Raw genomic sequence first — 16,209 nt, forward strand, 5'->3', positions numbered from 1 at the left:
ATCTCCCCATAAAAGTAAAATACCGAGATTAATCAACCATAATTGAAAGATATCTTTGGATAGGAGCTCATTTTCTTTGAAGATGAGATGATTGTGAAACCTATGGTAGCATAAATATTTCCTTCCAGGCAGTGGAAAATGTTACTCTTGAGATATTATCTTTCTGCAAAAGCCAAGAAGTTACAAAATCTTAAATAACAAATGAAACTTATTTTTGTTTCGGATCATAGGACTTTTGTTGGTTTATTGTTCTCCTGTAGAAAGAGAAACCTATACAGCCACTCCCCTTCAGAAATAGAGACTATATATTCTGACGGTACTTTCTGTCAACACCACTTGATGAGATGGGTACCACTATGATTTTGACATGGCTACTCTTGCTAGGTCCAGCAATTCTGGAAGTCAAATCAGGTAAAGCACTTAGACTTGTTCCAGAGCACGCAAAAAAAATATAAAGACTACTTGGGGTCCTCTCTGTTGATTCTGCGAATAAAAATCACAGTCATGCTGGTATCGGTTTGGGCGAAAGATTAAAGGGGAAATTGGATGAAAGAGATAGGGCAGTTTCATTCTAAAATTATGAACTAATCATCATAGGGAATAATAAGAATGATTTAAACCATTTAGTGGAGCTCATTTTGCTGCCACAGGTTGTACTTGTCTTAGCACCTTGTATCATTGTGAGAATTGTGTCTGTGAGTATGTTATGAACAAGTAATTCTTCCAGTTCCAGAAATCTACTCTAAGAATTATGGAACAATGTATTTATTTTTTAAAAATGTATATTTATTCCAGAGTAAATGCATGCATACATATGCTATATATTTAATATTGCTTGTATTATTTGATTCTTCTTAATCTTATGTACAATTTAACGAAATATAACAAGAAGTTAGTTTTCATAATTTAGCCCTGGATAAATGAGGGACATCTAAAAATAATGAAAGACATGAAACACTTTTAGTTCAACTTTTTCTTGGTCATTGGCTTTTTCATTACATGATTGGTTTCTATCTCCTAAGTTATTTGGGTGACTATGTATAGTCCTATGTATATCCTAAAATGATTTTTCTAACTAGTTGTTTAAGCATCATTATGATAATTTATATTGTCATCTGCCACCTCATCCAGTTTTCTTCATCTGTCTTCTGCTTGTCTGGTGATAAACCATCTCACCCTGGCAACTCTAGTTTTTCTCTCTGTTTCCTGGGTCAGAGTAAGTGTTGTATTTGTATAACCACAGGCTTTTGTCTTTTTGACACCTTTAAAATGTGAGGCAGGACGCAACCTATCTAATTACATGCCCAGCTGATGGTTATGCTCTCACAGTGATGACAGACCCTGAATGAAAGCAAATAAAACTGTTTTAGCTCAGCTTTAATTTCCTAATCCCACTCTGACTTTTTGCCAGGTTTGCTGTTTCACTTCTCAAAAATCCTGTAAGTGTCGTTCAAAAATGTGCATGTCCAAGTAGATATTTGAAGAAACAAATTAGATATAAGTCAAGGGGCACTTTCATAGCTTCTCCCTTTGAACTGCCAGTTAAATGCATACAAATAGAGACAAATTCGGTTTGACACTGTTTTTTGTTTGACTGTTCTTCTAGTCCAACAACAAAGAATTAGATTTGGTGAAGAAATCCTAGAGCTGTTAACATCTCAGATATGTTTTGCTTTGGATGACTTATTCAGTGTTTAATAACAAGCGTTTGGCAGAAATGCAAAATATAAGAAATGCAGTGTGTATGTTCTGATTTCCAAAGTGTAAATACTGCAAATCTTAAATTACAACATTTATTTGCTCACTTACACTTAGTGGTAAAGTCTTTAATAAACTTCTTCATCACAAATGAACCTCTAAAATCAGAATTTTCCTACTGTTCACTGCAGAATGTCTAAACAAGCTCAATCAAACAGGGAAGCAGATTGCCTTTATCTGAATGAATGCAGTAATCAGATGTATACATGATAGGTTGTTAGGTGTTCCTTTATTTAAAACTCTAATAACATTTTACTGGCATATAAGAAATGAAGCCACTGGATTCTTATTGAATTTTTTATAATCCTGTTGAGACCATTGTCCATTCTGTTGAACACTTAGTGGAATTCTTCAGCTAAAATTATTCTTAAAAACTATAGGATTTGTTTGTGATGTGTGGACTCTAGGTTCTTAAAATTCTCCTAAAAATTTTAGAGCAAGAAGAGAAATTCTAGTTAAATTACATAAACCTGAGAGAAAAATAAAGAATGGCTATTGTTTTCTCTAAAATTGTATAGTTTTTATGAAGGATTCATTTGGCCTAATTCTGACATTATTTTAAGCAAAGTAGTGCTTGTTGTCCTTCAGTAGTGCATAATAGCTCATGAATTGCAACTTACTTTCCTGGTAATTTTTGTATGGCAGCACTGTAGCAGCCCCATGAGCATAAGTTTAGGAAAAAGCCATGGTCTTGGCTGTCCAAGGTGCATCTTGCTGTGTCCCTGAAGCCTCAGTGATCTGCTTGAGCCACTGCTCTGCTTTGCCCCCCTGCACCCAGGTCAGCAGAGGCTTCGTACATCACGTAGAAGTGCTACACATACATGCTTCTGGGAAGACACAAGTGGAGGGCAGGAAAGGCGTGCTGTACATCCTAAATTCCAGTAGGATTCAATGCAAATTGCAACATCTCCTTGTTCTTTAATAAAATAAAACATTCCGACAACAATTAATAAAAGAAATAGATAAACATGAAGTGTGTTCTTAAAACATGTCATTTTCTTCCTATTAACAAAGTGAAAAAATTAAGTGCTGTTTTCTTAATACAGTTTTACTTAGATTTCATTCAGAGACTGAAATTAATTTTCTCTCCTTTGCTTTCCTATCATGCTTTTTTTATTATTAAAGAATTTCCTTTCTTGCTCTATTGGTTTGTGCTTAGCCTGCCGACTAAATTTTCTGTAGAAATCTTGCATAAAATCTATGCAGCTGATTTTGAGATCTGGAAGAGAGGAAGGAAAAAAGTATCACCTCTGTCCTCACAGACATTCAATATTGGGCTGGGCAAGCACCTACTAGGAACGATGGGGCAAGAGGACAGAATAGATGACTTTTTAAGGTCACTTCCAGCTTCTTTATCTGACTGTTTGTGCTCAACTCCCTCTCTCCCAAAGCGACCGGTCTCCAGCTGGTGAATGGAAGGCACAGATGTGAAGGCCGCGTTGAGCTCTATTACAGAGGCCAGCTGGGGACAGTTTGTGATGATCTCTGGGACCTTTCCGATGCCCAGGTTGTGTGCAGGCAGCTGGGATGTGGCCAGGCCATCGCAGCTCCAAGAAGTGCTTACTTTGGGCAAGGCTCAGGCGATATCCTGCTGGACAACGTGCAGTGCAGTGGAAATGAGGTCTCCTTGTTGCATTGCAATCACTCTGGATGGAGGATACACAACTGTAACCACTATGAAGATGCTGGTGTTGTCTGTTCAGGTGCTGTCACATTTTTCTTTTCTAAATATTTTTGCTATAAATTGCACTCAATATACATGTGTCAGCATGGGGATATGCAAACGTTCTCCTCCTGAGTTAACATTTTATTCATTCGACATATGGTGGAAAGCTATACCAGATATACCAGACATATGTCTATCTTTCTTTCTACTTTATTATTAAGAATTTTCTATCTGTGGAAGGGCACACTCACTCTGAAAAGGCCTGCTCTCAGGAAGCAGAGTCTGATCTTCCAACAGCCCTGTCTTTTCACTTGGATGACCCTGCAGAGCCAGCATGGACTTATGTTTTTCTCACTAGGGTAGTATACAAACTGTGCTTGCTCAGTCCATGCAAAGCAATTAAAAACCCCAAGGATCAGATATGCATTGCAACATGCAGAATTTTTATTCCATCTAATCACCCAGCAGTGACAAAGAGAATAAGGAAATAAGTTGAAATTAGAGGCAAAGCTATGTCTGATAGGTCATGTTCATCAGGGAGGAATGGGGTTAGGTGAAACTCATCTTATCTCAAGCCCTAATGCATTCATTATGGGCAATACTAATTTCACAGTCACAACCCAAACTGCCATAGCTGACAACTCACTTTGCATTGCTTCTGTATTCTTCAAGTTTCCCTTCAAGTTTAGGTCCATTAATATTCTTTTCTTTTACAAATATCCATCCATTTTTAGTACTCTGTTACTTTGCTGTTTTCTGATTTTACTTTCCCCTTATTTCTTAAGAAAAGGTAGTGCATTTGTACGTTATTTTCTTCTGTATTAACAACAGATCATGATGAACTCAGATATCACTGATGGCAACAGGTTGGTCAGGTGTTTTATATATATCTCAGTTTTCCATATTTCCTCAAAAAGGAAGAGCCTAAAGAGATAACTCATGCTAGAAGAAAATGCTAGCTACATCAGTGCTTTGCACTTAGAAGAAAACAACAAAACTTGCTGTGATACCTCTACTACCATATGCATGCTGTGTTCAGTAACTTTATAAGTGCCATTTATTTCTTGCTTGCATTTGTAGCTCCCGTGCCTATGACAGACTGGCTGCATTCAACAGGTGAAGCACCACCCCAAGACCACTCCCCGGGCTGCTCCTGGGGATGACTTGAGCCTCTGCAGAAGGGTGTCCGTGATGGTGATAGGTCTAAGCCCTGCTGCTGCCAGCAACCCTACAGCTCCCAGCTCTGTGGCAGGAGCCTGTAGAAGACAGCCTCTGGCTATGCCTGGGCCATGCTGTCCCGTGTCTGGGAGCAGATGCCCATCAGCACCTTTCCCTGCTGTTACCACCTGGTAACCACTTCCAAGAAAAATTTTCAGTTGGCTGTTACCCACCTCCATTCTCTCTATTTACCCCAGTCAAGATGGAGTATGCCAGCAGAGTGATTTGTCTTGGTTTTACTTCATCCTTGAGGAACTGGGCTTGTAGCTAACACACAGATGTACCCGTTGCACAAGCATGGTACTCATGTGGGTGTGTTTTTCTTCTGTATCCACAGGAAACACCACTACAGAACCAATGAACCTCACAGTGCCAATAATCTCAACACTGGAGACAACCTCCATAGCAGAGACAGGCATCACAGAATCAATGACCTCTCTAGCAGAGACAAGCATCACAGCGTCAACGACCCTCATAGCAGAGACGACCTCCTTAGTGGAGATGACCACAACAGCATTAATGACCCCCACAGTGGAGACAACCTCCTTAGCAGAGACAACCACCACAGCACCAATGACCCCCATAACAGAGACAACCTTCCCATCAGAGACTACCACCACAGCGCCAACGACCTACCTAGCAGAGATATTCTCCCCAGCAGAGACATCCTCCCTAGCAGAGATGACCACCACAGCACTAAAGACCTCCCTAGCTGAGATGTCCTTCCCAATGGAGACATCCTCCCTGGCAGAGACGACCACCACAGCGCCAACAACTCCCACAGCAGAAATGACCACCCTAGCAGAGACGACCACCACAGCAACAATGGCTACCACAGCAGAGGGGAGCACACCAGGTAACTCCGTCCACTCTCACTTACTGGTCTCCTTGGTGCCCTTGATCTCCCTTCCCAGAACTGATGGCACTGGAGGGCATCTCCCATCCCTGGACCACTCCAGTTAGGCCATTCCTGGCACCCAAGTCCACACTGAGGATACAATCAGATCATGGAGAAGAGCTGGTAAACTGGGGGGGCATAGGCTTGAGGGCAGGACGTCTGTAGTCAATGCTAGTGAAGGAAACTGTTTAGAGAGGGATTTCCTCTCACTGCAACTGGGGAATTGCGACAGGGGATCATTTTGCCTTCACCCCTCCAGTTCCTTCATCGGTAGTACTGTAGCTATTTCTTAGACATGCTCTGGAATTTGGATGTGACTGGAAAAGACAAAGCTGCTGCATCAAATGCTTGCAATGCGAGTTTGATCTCCATGGGCATGTGGTTCTTGACCAGGGAGCAGATGGCTATGTGAAACGAGAAGTCATGATGTCATTCCAATTGAATGAAAGACCTCCCTATGCTGTGACATGCCATAGAACAGGGATTCCTTGAAGATGGGCTACTCTGGGGTGCATGACAGGAACTGACTGTGTTCTGAGCCTTTCTCATTGACACCAAATTCTTATTTGAATCCGTAGCTCAAAGGACCACCAGAGACTGGCCATATTCCACAGGTAATTCATGCCCATCAGACCCATCCCTGGTCTTCCATCAGCGATGCAAGCTCCCTGCTGTAGGGACTCATCTGGGGACAGCAGGGTGCCAGGCTGGAGGGCCCTAACCCAGTGTCATGTGTCGTGTCCCAGGTACCCGCCTGCGGCTCTCCGGAGGGAGGAACAGCTGCGAGGGCCGCGTGGAGCTGTACAATGGCGAAGGCAACTGGGGGACGGTGTGCGACGACATGTGGGACCTGAGGGATGCCCAGGTGGTGTGCCGCCAGCTGGGCTGCGGCCAGCCCGTGGCCGCCCCGGGCAGCGCGCGCTTCGGCCTCGGCTCCGGGCGCATCTTCCTGGACGACGTGCAGTGCCGCGGGGATGAGCCCTCCCTCCAGATGTGCAGGCACAGGGGCTGGGGCGTGCACAACTGCGAGCATGTGGAGGACGCCAGCGTCATCTGTGCAGGTGCGTGGGCAGCAGAGGCCACCGGCTCCCGCAGACCCCACTGGGCAGGTTTTGGTGCCCTCCCTTGGGAGCAGCTGTGCTCACCTCCCTTGGTACAGCCAGGGGACAGCAGTGACCCTGGGGGCTTTGCTGCCCGGTGCTGGAAGCTCGTGTCATGCAAAAGCCCCTGTTTTTCACACAGGGAGCACAACAGGCTCTCCACACTCACAGCTGTAGGGGCTCAGTGCGGTAGCAAAGAGCAGGATTGTGGCATCAGGATGTGATGAATATGGAACATCACTGGGGATGTGTCAGGCTGGTGTCTGGGGAAGAATGGCAGGACACAGCCCCACAGTCTTTTCCCCCATTAATGCTCCATCTTTGCTTTTCCATTTCCATGTCCATTGTCATGTTCATGTCCCTGTCCCTCCATCACCACGAGCCTGCTGCATTTGCTGCCCTTTCATTCACTCCATCTTCTTCCCTGCAGATGTGCATTCGACCCCTCCTGCTGAATGGCCGTACACAACAGGTAAGTTGTGCCCATTTAACCTTTTCCCAGCCTTGCAGCGAGTCCCAGCCCGGCATGAGAGAGGAGAGGGGACATGCCAGCCCGAACCTGCCCAGTGCGGGTCTGCTGTGCCCCTCTCCCCACAGCAAAGAGGCCATGTGGTTTGGGAGCTGCTGCCAGGGAGAAGCTGAGACGCTGCAGAAGGGTGGCTGCATTGGTGACAGTTCCAAGCTGTGTTCTGCCAGCCACCCCGCGGCTCCTGGCTGTGGGGCAGCAAGTGCCAAGTGGATGGGGGTAATCCCTTCCCTCAATGCCATACGCTTGCTGGGGCAGCCCAGGACACAGGTTGATGCCCTGATGCCAGGGCATGGCGGTGACATTACAACTGTCAAGCCAAGGTGACCAGCACCCTTGAAGGCACCCTGTCAAGCCCCATGGACTCAAACATCTCCAGGGTGCGAGAGTGGTTCCCCTTAGGGGATGGGCCACAGTCAAGGTGTACAAAGGGTTTTTCTGCAAATGCCCATATGACCCAGGTAGCCCCAAGAACCCTGGGCAGGTCCCATGGGCCACCCAGCAGGTCCCTGCTCATTGTGCATCTGCCTTCTGCACGCTCAGGGTCTTTCCTCAGTCAATGCCCTGCACTGATCCCTTGGGATCTGCACCACCCCAGTTCTTGGCCACTGCAGCCAAATTCCCAACACAGCTGGGGAGGTGGGGGCCAGAGACCACAACAGGCTCTCCACGCTCACAGCTGTAGGGGCTCAGTGCAGTGGCAAAGAGCAGGATTGTGGAATCCTGGTGTAGGGAGGAAGTGACAGAACTGGGACAAATCAGGCTGGTGTCTGGATGGGGGACAGAGGGACAGAGCCCCACGGTCTTTTCCCCCAATTAGTGCTCCAGCCTTGCTTTTCCATTTCCATGGCCATTGCCATATCCATGGCCACGAGCCTGCTGCATTCGCTGCCCTTTCATTCCCTGCATGTTCTTTCCCTGAAACTCTGCATTTGAACCCTCCTGCTGAATGACCATACACAACAGGTAATTTGGGCTCACCCAACTTTTTCCCAACCTTGCGGCAAGCCCCAGACTGGCAGGAGAGGAGAGAAGAGGAGGGGGGACATGATGGCCTGTGCCTGCTGGGTGCAGGGCTGCTGCTCCCCTCTGCCTGTGACATCTCCAGGGTGCACAAGTGGTTCCCCTCAGGGCATGGGCCATGGTCAAGGTGTACAAAAGATTACTTGGCAAATGCCCATGTGTCCCATGCATTCCCCAAGACCCCCAGGCAGGTCCCACAGGCCCCCCGAGGAGGTCCCTGCACATTGTGCATCTGCCTTCTGTGCACCCGGGGTCTTTGCTCGCCCACCACCCTCACCTGGTGCCTTGGGGTCTGCACCACCCCAGTTCACCATCACTGTGGCCAAATCTCCAACACAGCCGGGGAGGTGGGGGCCATGGGTGTCAGGCTGGAGGGCCCTAACCCAGTGCCATGTGCCGTGTCCCAGGCACCCGCCTGCGGCTCTCCGGAGGGAGGAATGGCTGCGAGGGCCGCGTGGAGCTGTACAACGGCGAAGGCAACTGGGGGACGGTGTGCGACGACATGTGGGACCTGAGGGATGCCCGGGTGGTGTGCCGCCAGCTGGGCTGTGGCCAGCCCGTGGCCGCCCCAGGCAGCGCGCACTTCGGCCTCGGCTCCGGGCGCATCTTCCTGGACGACGTGCAGTGCCGCGGGGATGAGCCCTCCCTCCAGATGTGCAGGCACAGGGGCTGGGGCGTGCACAACTGCGAGCATGTGGAGGACGCCAGCGTCATCTGTGCAGGTGCGTGGGCAGCAGAGGCCACCAGCTCTCCCATCGAGCTCATGGCCCTCTGTCCCTTATCCCTTATCCTCTGTGTCCCCATGTCCTCCTCACCACCTTCCCTGCCATGGTACCCTATTCCCCATGGTGGGTTCATATCTGTGCCCCAGCACCTCTCTCCTGACCAACATGTCTCATTTGTGGCTCTTCTTCCTCTACACCCGTAGGTCCTCCAGCCACCCCGACACCTCCCTCAGGTAATGTTCTTCTGTGGCTCTTTTCACCTTCTTAATTTGTGGGCCGTCTCCTTGTTTGGCTGTTTTTAATTTGATTTTTGTTTCATGGAATCATAGAATGGTTTGGGTTGGAAGGGGACCCTCAAGATCATCCAGTCCCAACCCCCTGCCACAGGCAGGGACACCTTCCACTAGCCCAGGTTGCCCAAAGCCCCGTCCAACCTGGCCTTGAACACTTCCAGGGAGGGGGCAGCCACAGCTTCTCTGGGCAACCTCTTCCAGTACCTCACTACCCTCACAGGAAAGAATTTCCTTCTTATATCTAATCTAAATCTGCCCTCTTTCAGTTTAAAGCCATTACCCCTCATCCTATCACTACACTCCCTGATGAAGAGTCCCTCCCTACCTTTCCTGTAGACCCTCTTTAAGTACTGGAAGGACTATTCTATGGTAATATCACTTTAAATTTGCATGATATTTCTTAGACAGACTGTGATATCCACTTACTTTTCAGTGATGCTTATTTTGCATTTATGCTGTCTGGCTGTGGGCAAGCCATTTCCTCGTTGGGCTATTCAACTGGGTCAAGGCTTAGGAAATATCTAAATTTTTAACTTTTAACCACATACTTCAGTATTGGGAGGGTGGTGTTCAAGTATTGCCATGTGTAATTTTTGTCTTTTCTGCTTACTAGAGCAGTTATGGTCTTCAGTCTTCTCTTTCTGACTTAGAAAGATTTTAGATTTAGACCTTCACAGTAGAAAAAAGTACAAAAGTGAAGGTGCTTGACAGCCTGTCCCGTCTGATCAGAGGAAGGGGCAGTGTCTGGGTACAACTGATGCTCCCAAGGTTGAAATCGCCCGAGAATCCCAAAACTCTGAGGCAGGGAGGAGTGTGTTGCACTGGGGGATGTTCTTGTGCAGGAATATAAAATGGGGGGTTGTTGCGTTTATGTGTCACATCTTGTAGGAAATAAGTTCAGAGCTTGTGCTCACCTTCCTATAAGGAAAATTTTAGCATTATCTGGTTGTGTTTAACATAAGAATTATACGTCATTCATACTGGCAGGGACATGAAAGCTTTTTGCTTCTACACATACAGGAGAAATGAAATATGTTTAAGACTTGGCCCAGCAGCCTAGAGTGATTATTTCAGTCTGAGACCAAAAATTACAGAGTTTCCTAGAAGACTTGCAACTTATTTATCCTCCAAAGTCCTTAGGGGAATAAAGAGAAGCAGCAGAGTAACTGAGGAGATGTTGTCTGTTCAGGAAGGTACTTCCATTTTGACTGTCATGACACCTCCCAGAATCAGACCTCGGTTGCAGAATGGAGAGACCAGAGCAGAAAGCGTCAGAGTGTTACCAGCCCAGCCTGAAGAGGGTGGCCTGACACCATGGATGTGACAGGGAATCCCGAATCCAATATCAAAGTAAACCTAAAGATTAAACAAATATTTGTTTTGATTTGGGTCATACAGAATATCACCTACAGTCAGTGGGAGACCTGCTTAGCAGCTGTGGATGAGACACGTGCAGCTCAAGTACAGTTTTGTAGACATTACCATAAGTAAATTCTCTTCCATTTCTTTCTGCAGCACCTTATTTTTGTGGTGGCTCAATCTCAAATTCCTCTGGGTTGCTGCAGAGTCCCTTCTACCCTGGAAATTATCCAAACAATGCTGACTGCGTGTGGGAAATACAAGTAGAGAACAATTTCCGTGTTATGCTCACATTTAGAGATATTGTGTAAGTAAAACATTGATTCCCTGGGCAAATAACAAAGTAAAAACTTGCTTGAGAAGTTTGAAAACTTATTTGACACAGACAGCCTTCCCAATTTTAAAGATATTTTCAATAACATCCAGCAGTTGGAAGACCAGAACAAAATCTGGTTTACTGTGGTATTTTCTACTCAAAATTTTCTGCTACAGCTACATACAAAATGACTAATACCTCTTCCCTGAAAACTTTAAGTGCTGAAAGATTTTATCATGTGTTAAGCAGTTAAATGAGAGTTTCTGAAATGCATTTGACAAGGTGCTGACGTTTGTTCGCCAGGATGCAAAGCAGCAGATGCCAGTATGACTACATTGAAGTCTATGATGGGCCTCCACACTCTTCCCCACTTCTTGGAAGACTTTGTTCTGGTTCCTTTCCCACGTACATATCGTCTTCAAACATGATGACTGTTCGCTTTCACAGTGATTCTAGATACACTTTCAGAGGGTTTCAGGCTCACTACTCCTCCATTCCAGAAGATCACAACACTAGTAAGTTCCTGGTCGGTGTTTCTCAATGGACAAGCCTGTTTATTGCTTTTGTTTGAAAAATAAATATTTCTGTATATTTAAAGATGTTAGGGAAATGAAATGATGGGTGTGAAATAAGATGGGTTGGTGTGTGAACTACCTACTTTCTAAATTAAGAAAAAAAATCAATATTTGGTTCAATTAGAAACTTTAATCATTAACAAATTCCTGAAGTCACTAATATATTATTTCTTCTTCTTCTACCAGCCCTTCTGTGCTTGCCAGACTACATGCATGCAGTGGTTAGCAGAGACTATCTCCAGTCTCAAGGCTACTCGGCGCAGATGGTCACCCTGAACGACAGTCACTGTAAACCAACAGTCACGTCACACGAAGTTATATTCAACATTCCCTACAATGGCTGTGGGACCATACGAGAGGTATGTTCACCACTGTGCACACTGAATTGCAGGACCCACTTTGGAAAGAGCCATGAAAGGGCCATTGTGGTGCTAAGAAGTCAACCAACAAGACCAGGAGGTTTTTGGTGCTTTAGATTTCCATGCCTTAGGGAATCCCCATGCTTAACAGAAAATAGCTTCTAGAGAGGAAAACACGGGAGGAATTTATATGAACTTTCCGTGGTTTAAAGCAGACAAAGTTTTGTAAATGCCATGCAGGTTTGGGATGACTGTGTACTCACAATTGCGGTTTTGTACAGATGTTCAATGAGTTGGCTCTGACTTGGATTTAACAAAGAGTTTTTCTCCACTGATTTCTGTTTAATTACACACTTCAGCAAGTTTATTTACAATGTGTGAGCGGAAAAGACCAACATCAAGCTTCTTGGTTTAAAGAGTTTAAGATGGATCTACATTTTAAAATTGCATTTTACTCTATCAAAGCTTAGAACATGGTACGTGACAAAAATGTAATTCCTCGTTTTAAATTGTGTGTTAAACAGGAGAACAATGATACAATCAACTATTCCAACATGATCAAAGTTACATCTTCTGGGTACTTAATCAAGAGGAAAAAGAATATTCACTTACATATCAGTTGCAAAATGCTACAGAACACATGGATGCAAATAATGTATGTTGCTGAGGATACTGTAGACGTGAACAAAAATCAGTTTGGAAGATATGATGTGAACATCACTTTTTATGATTCCTCATCATTCTTGCGGCCAGTGCACGACTCTCCATACTACATTGACTTGAACCAAAATTTGTACCTTCAGGCTTATCTTCACAGCTCTGACCCAAATTTGGTGGTGTTTGTGGACACATGTGTGGCATCACCTGATCCTCATGATTTTAATACTCTGGCCTATGATATAATCAAGAATGGGTAAGAGCTTTCTTAAGTCATTAGAAGCATAGCTGTAATACCCTTTCTGCATTTATTTAAAAGAATAGAGCCAATTTGAATTGGTTTAGATCTCATTATCAACAGACTGTTAAAAGGGGTGTTTGATTTTTTATTTTTACAGTATGACTGAGAAATAAGAAACATTTAGACCTTACTATCATTTCATTTCACTTACGTCATTCTTGTCTGATATGCAAAATTCAAAGTAGTGGGAGTGAGGTAGATGAGATGAGATGAGATGAGATGAGATAGTGAAAACTGGCAGCAGGAATATACTGTCCTATTCTATTTTAGTAAAACCAGATCAAGGATTAGACTCATTTTTTTATGCCTTGTATAGCACAGATATTAGTAAGAGTCTGTTCTCTCCTCTTCACCACTTATAGTCTCCTCTTGATAAAAAAGAGTTGCCAATGCTCTAGATGCTTCGGAGGACTTAAATAAGTCTATATTTTAAAAGTCTATACTGTGCTATAAAAGTAGCATTTTTATCCCATTGTGTTTAGTACCTGTCTATAATATAATTTTGTTTTAATCTATTGTGTTTTTGCAGGATTGTACATGTGTGTATCCGTGAAGACTAACTCTCTTTTTCGTTTCTTTCTAGATGTGTTAAAGATTCTTCCTATGTCACGTACTACTCTCCCTACAGCCACTTTGCTCGGTTCAGATTTAATGCCTTCGAGTTCATTAGCCGCCATACGTTAGTCTACCTGCAGTGTGAGCTGGTGGTGTGCCAGCTCAGGGACTACTCCTCCCGCTGCTACCGGGGCTGCATTAGCAGGTCCAAGAGAGATGCAAGTTCTGCCGAGGAAAAAGTGAATGTTGTTGTCGGACCACTTCAGCTTCGAGGAGGGGGTGCTCAGAGTAGGAATACTGGTAAAGTCGAATAAATTTCTCTCATATTTACCCTAAGAATACTTCAGGCTTCAAGAAAAGCCATAGCTCTGTGTTTCTGACATCTGCCACTGAAATCTGCTTTTGCTAACTTCACTATAAAAATGTAGGGATTGTTTGGCTGACCCAAATTTATACAGATCTTTTCTTCTTTCAACACCTTGAAAGCCCCTTGTTTTCACCTGCAAGAAATGTAACTGCTTTGGCTGTCCCAAGGGACAGGTAGCGTATAACCCATTTTTGTGCTGCAACTCCATTGAACTAATTAGACCCAATCTGCTTGTGTAAGGTGATGGCCAACGGGGAGCAAACTCCCAGCCTTCTTGAGAAACATTTGATTCCCTCAGTTGTCTTCTGCTTATGAAGACTGCTTAGTTAGGTTGTCATCCCTGCTGCTATAAAGCCTGTTCAAATAGTTTAAAGTAATGACTCTCTAAGAAGTTAGCTTACTTCTGACTCTGATCTGGGAACCACCCCTTTTAATGCAGCAGCTCGTTGTGCCGTTATCTTTAATATACTGAGATCAATGCCCCTTGCCTTCACTCGCAGGGCTGGACCCTTCTGTGCCTCCTCCCCAGGCGGTTTCCACTGCTGCTGACAAACCCCTCGTGTCATTCGTTGTTGCTGTCGCCATCCTGGCAGTTGTTGTTTTTGTTCTTGCTGGTTTTCTTGCAAGACTTGCACCGAAGAAAATGCTTTCGCATGGGATAATGTGAGATCAAAGGTCAGCATCATCCATTAAATGACTACAGAGCAAATGCCACATATGATGAGCTGCCAAAATGCCTCACTGACGACAGTCACATAGGTGCCATTTGTAAGAAACTGTGATATCTTTATCTACAATTAATTCGAGCCTGTTACAATGATTTAGAATAACTTTGTAATCCTATCATCTCTTAAATGATTAAAAACTACTTTCTACATTCATGTCACAAGTTGTTTGATACAACCATTTTATCATTTTTCTCCTCTTTAATTCTCTTCTCACATCCTCCTAAGACCATTTATCTAATGCCTTGAAATGTTGTGAGCTGGAGAGAAAATATGAATGAGGTATTGATAAATATTTCAAGGTTTATTATAAGGGAGGAAGATTTAATCTGGAGAGAAGTAATAGGTCATGTCTGGAAAGGAAATGTGAAAATTGATCTTACCATTGCATCTGGAATTGTGGCTATACAATATTCTAATTATTTTGAGCATGGCTTTTAATGCTAAATTTCTCTTTGAAACTGTGCTTATTTATAAAATGCAGAGATCTCCAAGCTAAAGTAATCTGTTATATGAGCAGTGTAATTTAAAATCAAAGGAAGGAATGTTTACAAAGCAATAATTCTATTTTGACTTTCAAATTAATGTCTCTGATTAAAATACAAACAAATGTTTTACTGTGTTGAAGAGTGTGGTCTGTTGGATTAAAAATTTGCCAAGCGACGGACTGGGCCCCTGCTTCTGAAATACTAGGTAGGGAATTTCTGAATTTCTAAATATCTTAATGTAGACTTCAAAAGGAATGAGCTAATTCTTTTTCTTTCTGCACATACAAATTTACGGAAAATACCTGGCCCCAGGAAGCCAGATTGCTGCTCTTGATTCAGAAATGCCTTTTCTTTTGTTTTCCATTACTTTCTCCTGTGTGTCACACACAAAAGCAAAATGACCCACATAGTTCAGGGGACTTGTAAGGACCTGTCTATCCACATTTCCCCAGCCCCTGTGTTCCCTCCAGAGCAGATGGCTGACCGAGTCCAGAGCATCCTCTCCCACCCAAGCACGTCCAACTGCTGTTCCCACAGCATTGCCAAAGGTGAGGAGCTTCCCCTACATGCCAGTGAGGAATAACTGTCCTCTACCGCCAGTGTGTTTCTCCATGTTATTGGAGAGAAAACTTTTCCTCCAGTATTTGACTTTCTGCCCATCAGTTGTATTTTGAAACACTCCTACATACTGCTGTGAAGAGTTGTGAAGTACCTCTGTTTTGTATGAGTGTTGGGCACACCTCTGTGCATTCTGTGTATGTGGCTACAGCAAGGCGTTTTAATAGACTTAAGCTGTAAAGGGTGGGTATAAAATAAAATAAAATCTACCAGCAAAGGTAAAACAAATGTCCAACCCTCACAGGGAAGGCTCGGAAAGACTCCTTGGTTCCTCACTGATGATAGACATATTTGCAAAGCTGAGAATCAATAGAGCACAGAAATCATTGTGCCCTGAGAGATCTAGAAGTTCCCCAACTATTTCACTGTAACTACCGTTGCTCTTTGCTCTCCTGCCATTTCTGTTATCTCCTCATGACACACACCTCCTGCTCCTGACATCTCTGCTGTAGCCCCGGTCTCTTCTCTCCACATTGCAGCACTTGTCCACATGAACACCACAGCCTGTTTTCCACAGAGCTGCTAGGTCACTGCTGCTGTCTCCATCTTAACTGCCAGCCACCCCTGTGCCACCTCCTCCTTGGCCATGGGCACTACTGCTCACCCAGAGCATCAAAATCACATCAGCTGGAGCTTCCCCCTGCACCCTCAGCACCACCACCTCAGCCCAACAGCTTCCCAA

General features: G+C 44.5%; 1 protein-coding gene across 1 annotated transcript in view; it reads left to right on the forward strand.

Annotated features, from left to right (window-relative positions):
- The window catches only part of LOC141926224 (scavenger receptor cysteine-rich domain-containing protein DMBT1-like), a 69,346-nt gene that overhangs the window by 22,743 nt on the left and 30,394 nt on the right, over positions 1-16,209 (forward strand). Inside the window, 9 exon segments of the mRNA XM_074831650.1 lie at positions 3,150-3,461; positions 6,287-6,601; positions 8,564-8,911; positions 9,118-9,147; positions 10,723-10,873; positions 11,186-11,397; positions 11,644-11,816; positions 12,341-12,729; positions 13,358-13,629. Of these exon segments, the coding sequence (XP_074687751.1) occupies positions 3,150-3,461; positions 6,287-6,601; positions 8,564-8,911; positions 9,118-9,147; positions 10,723-10,873; positions 11,186-11,397; positions 11,644-11,816; positions 12,341-12,729; positions 13,358-13,629 (2,202 nt within the window).

Source organism: Strix aluco, chromosome 7 (genome assembly GCF_031877795.1).
Source record: "Strix aluco isolate bStrAlu1 chromosome 7, bStrAlu1.hap1, whole genome shotgun sequence".
Lineage (NCBI taxonomy): Eukaryota > Metazoa > Chordata > Aves > Strigiformes > Strigidae > Strix > Strix aluco.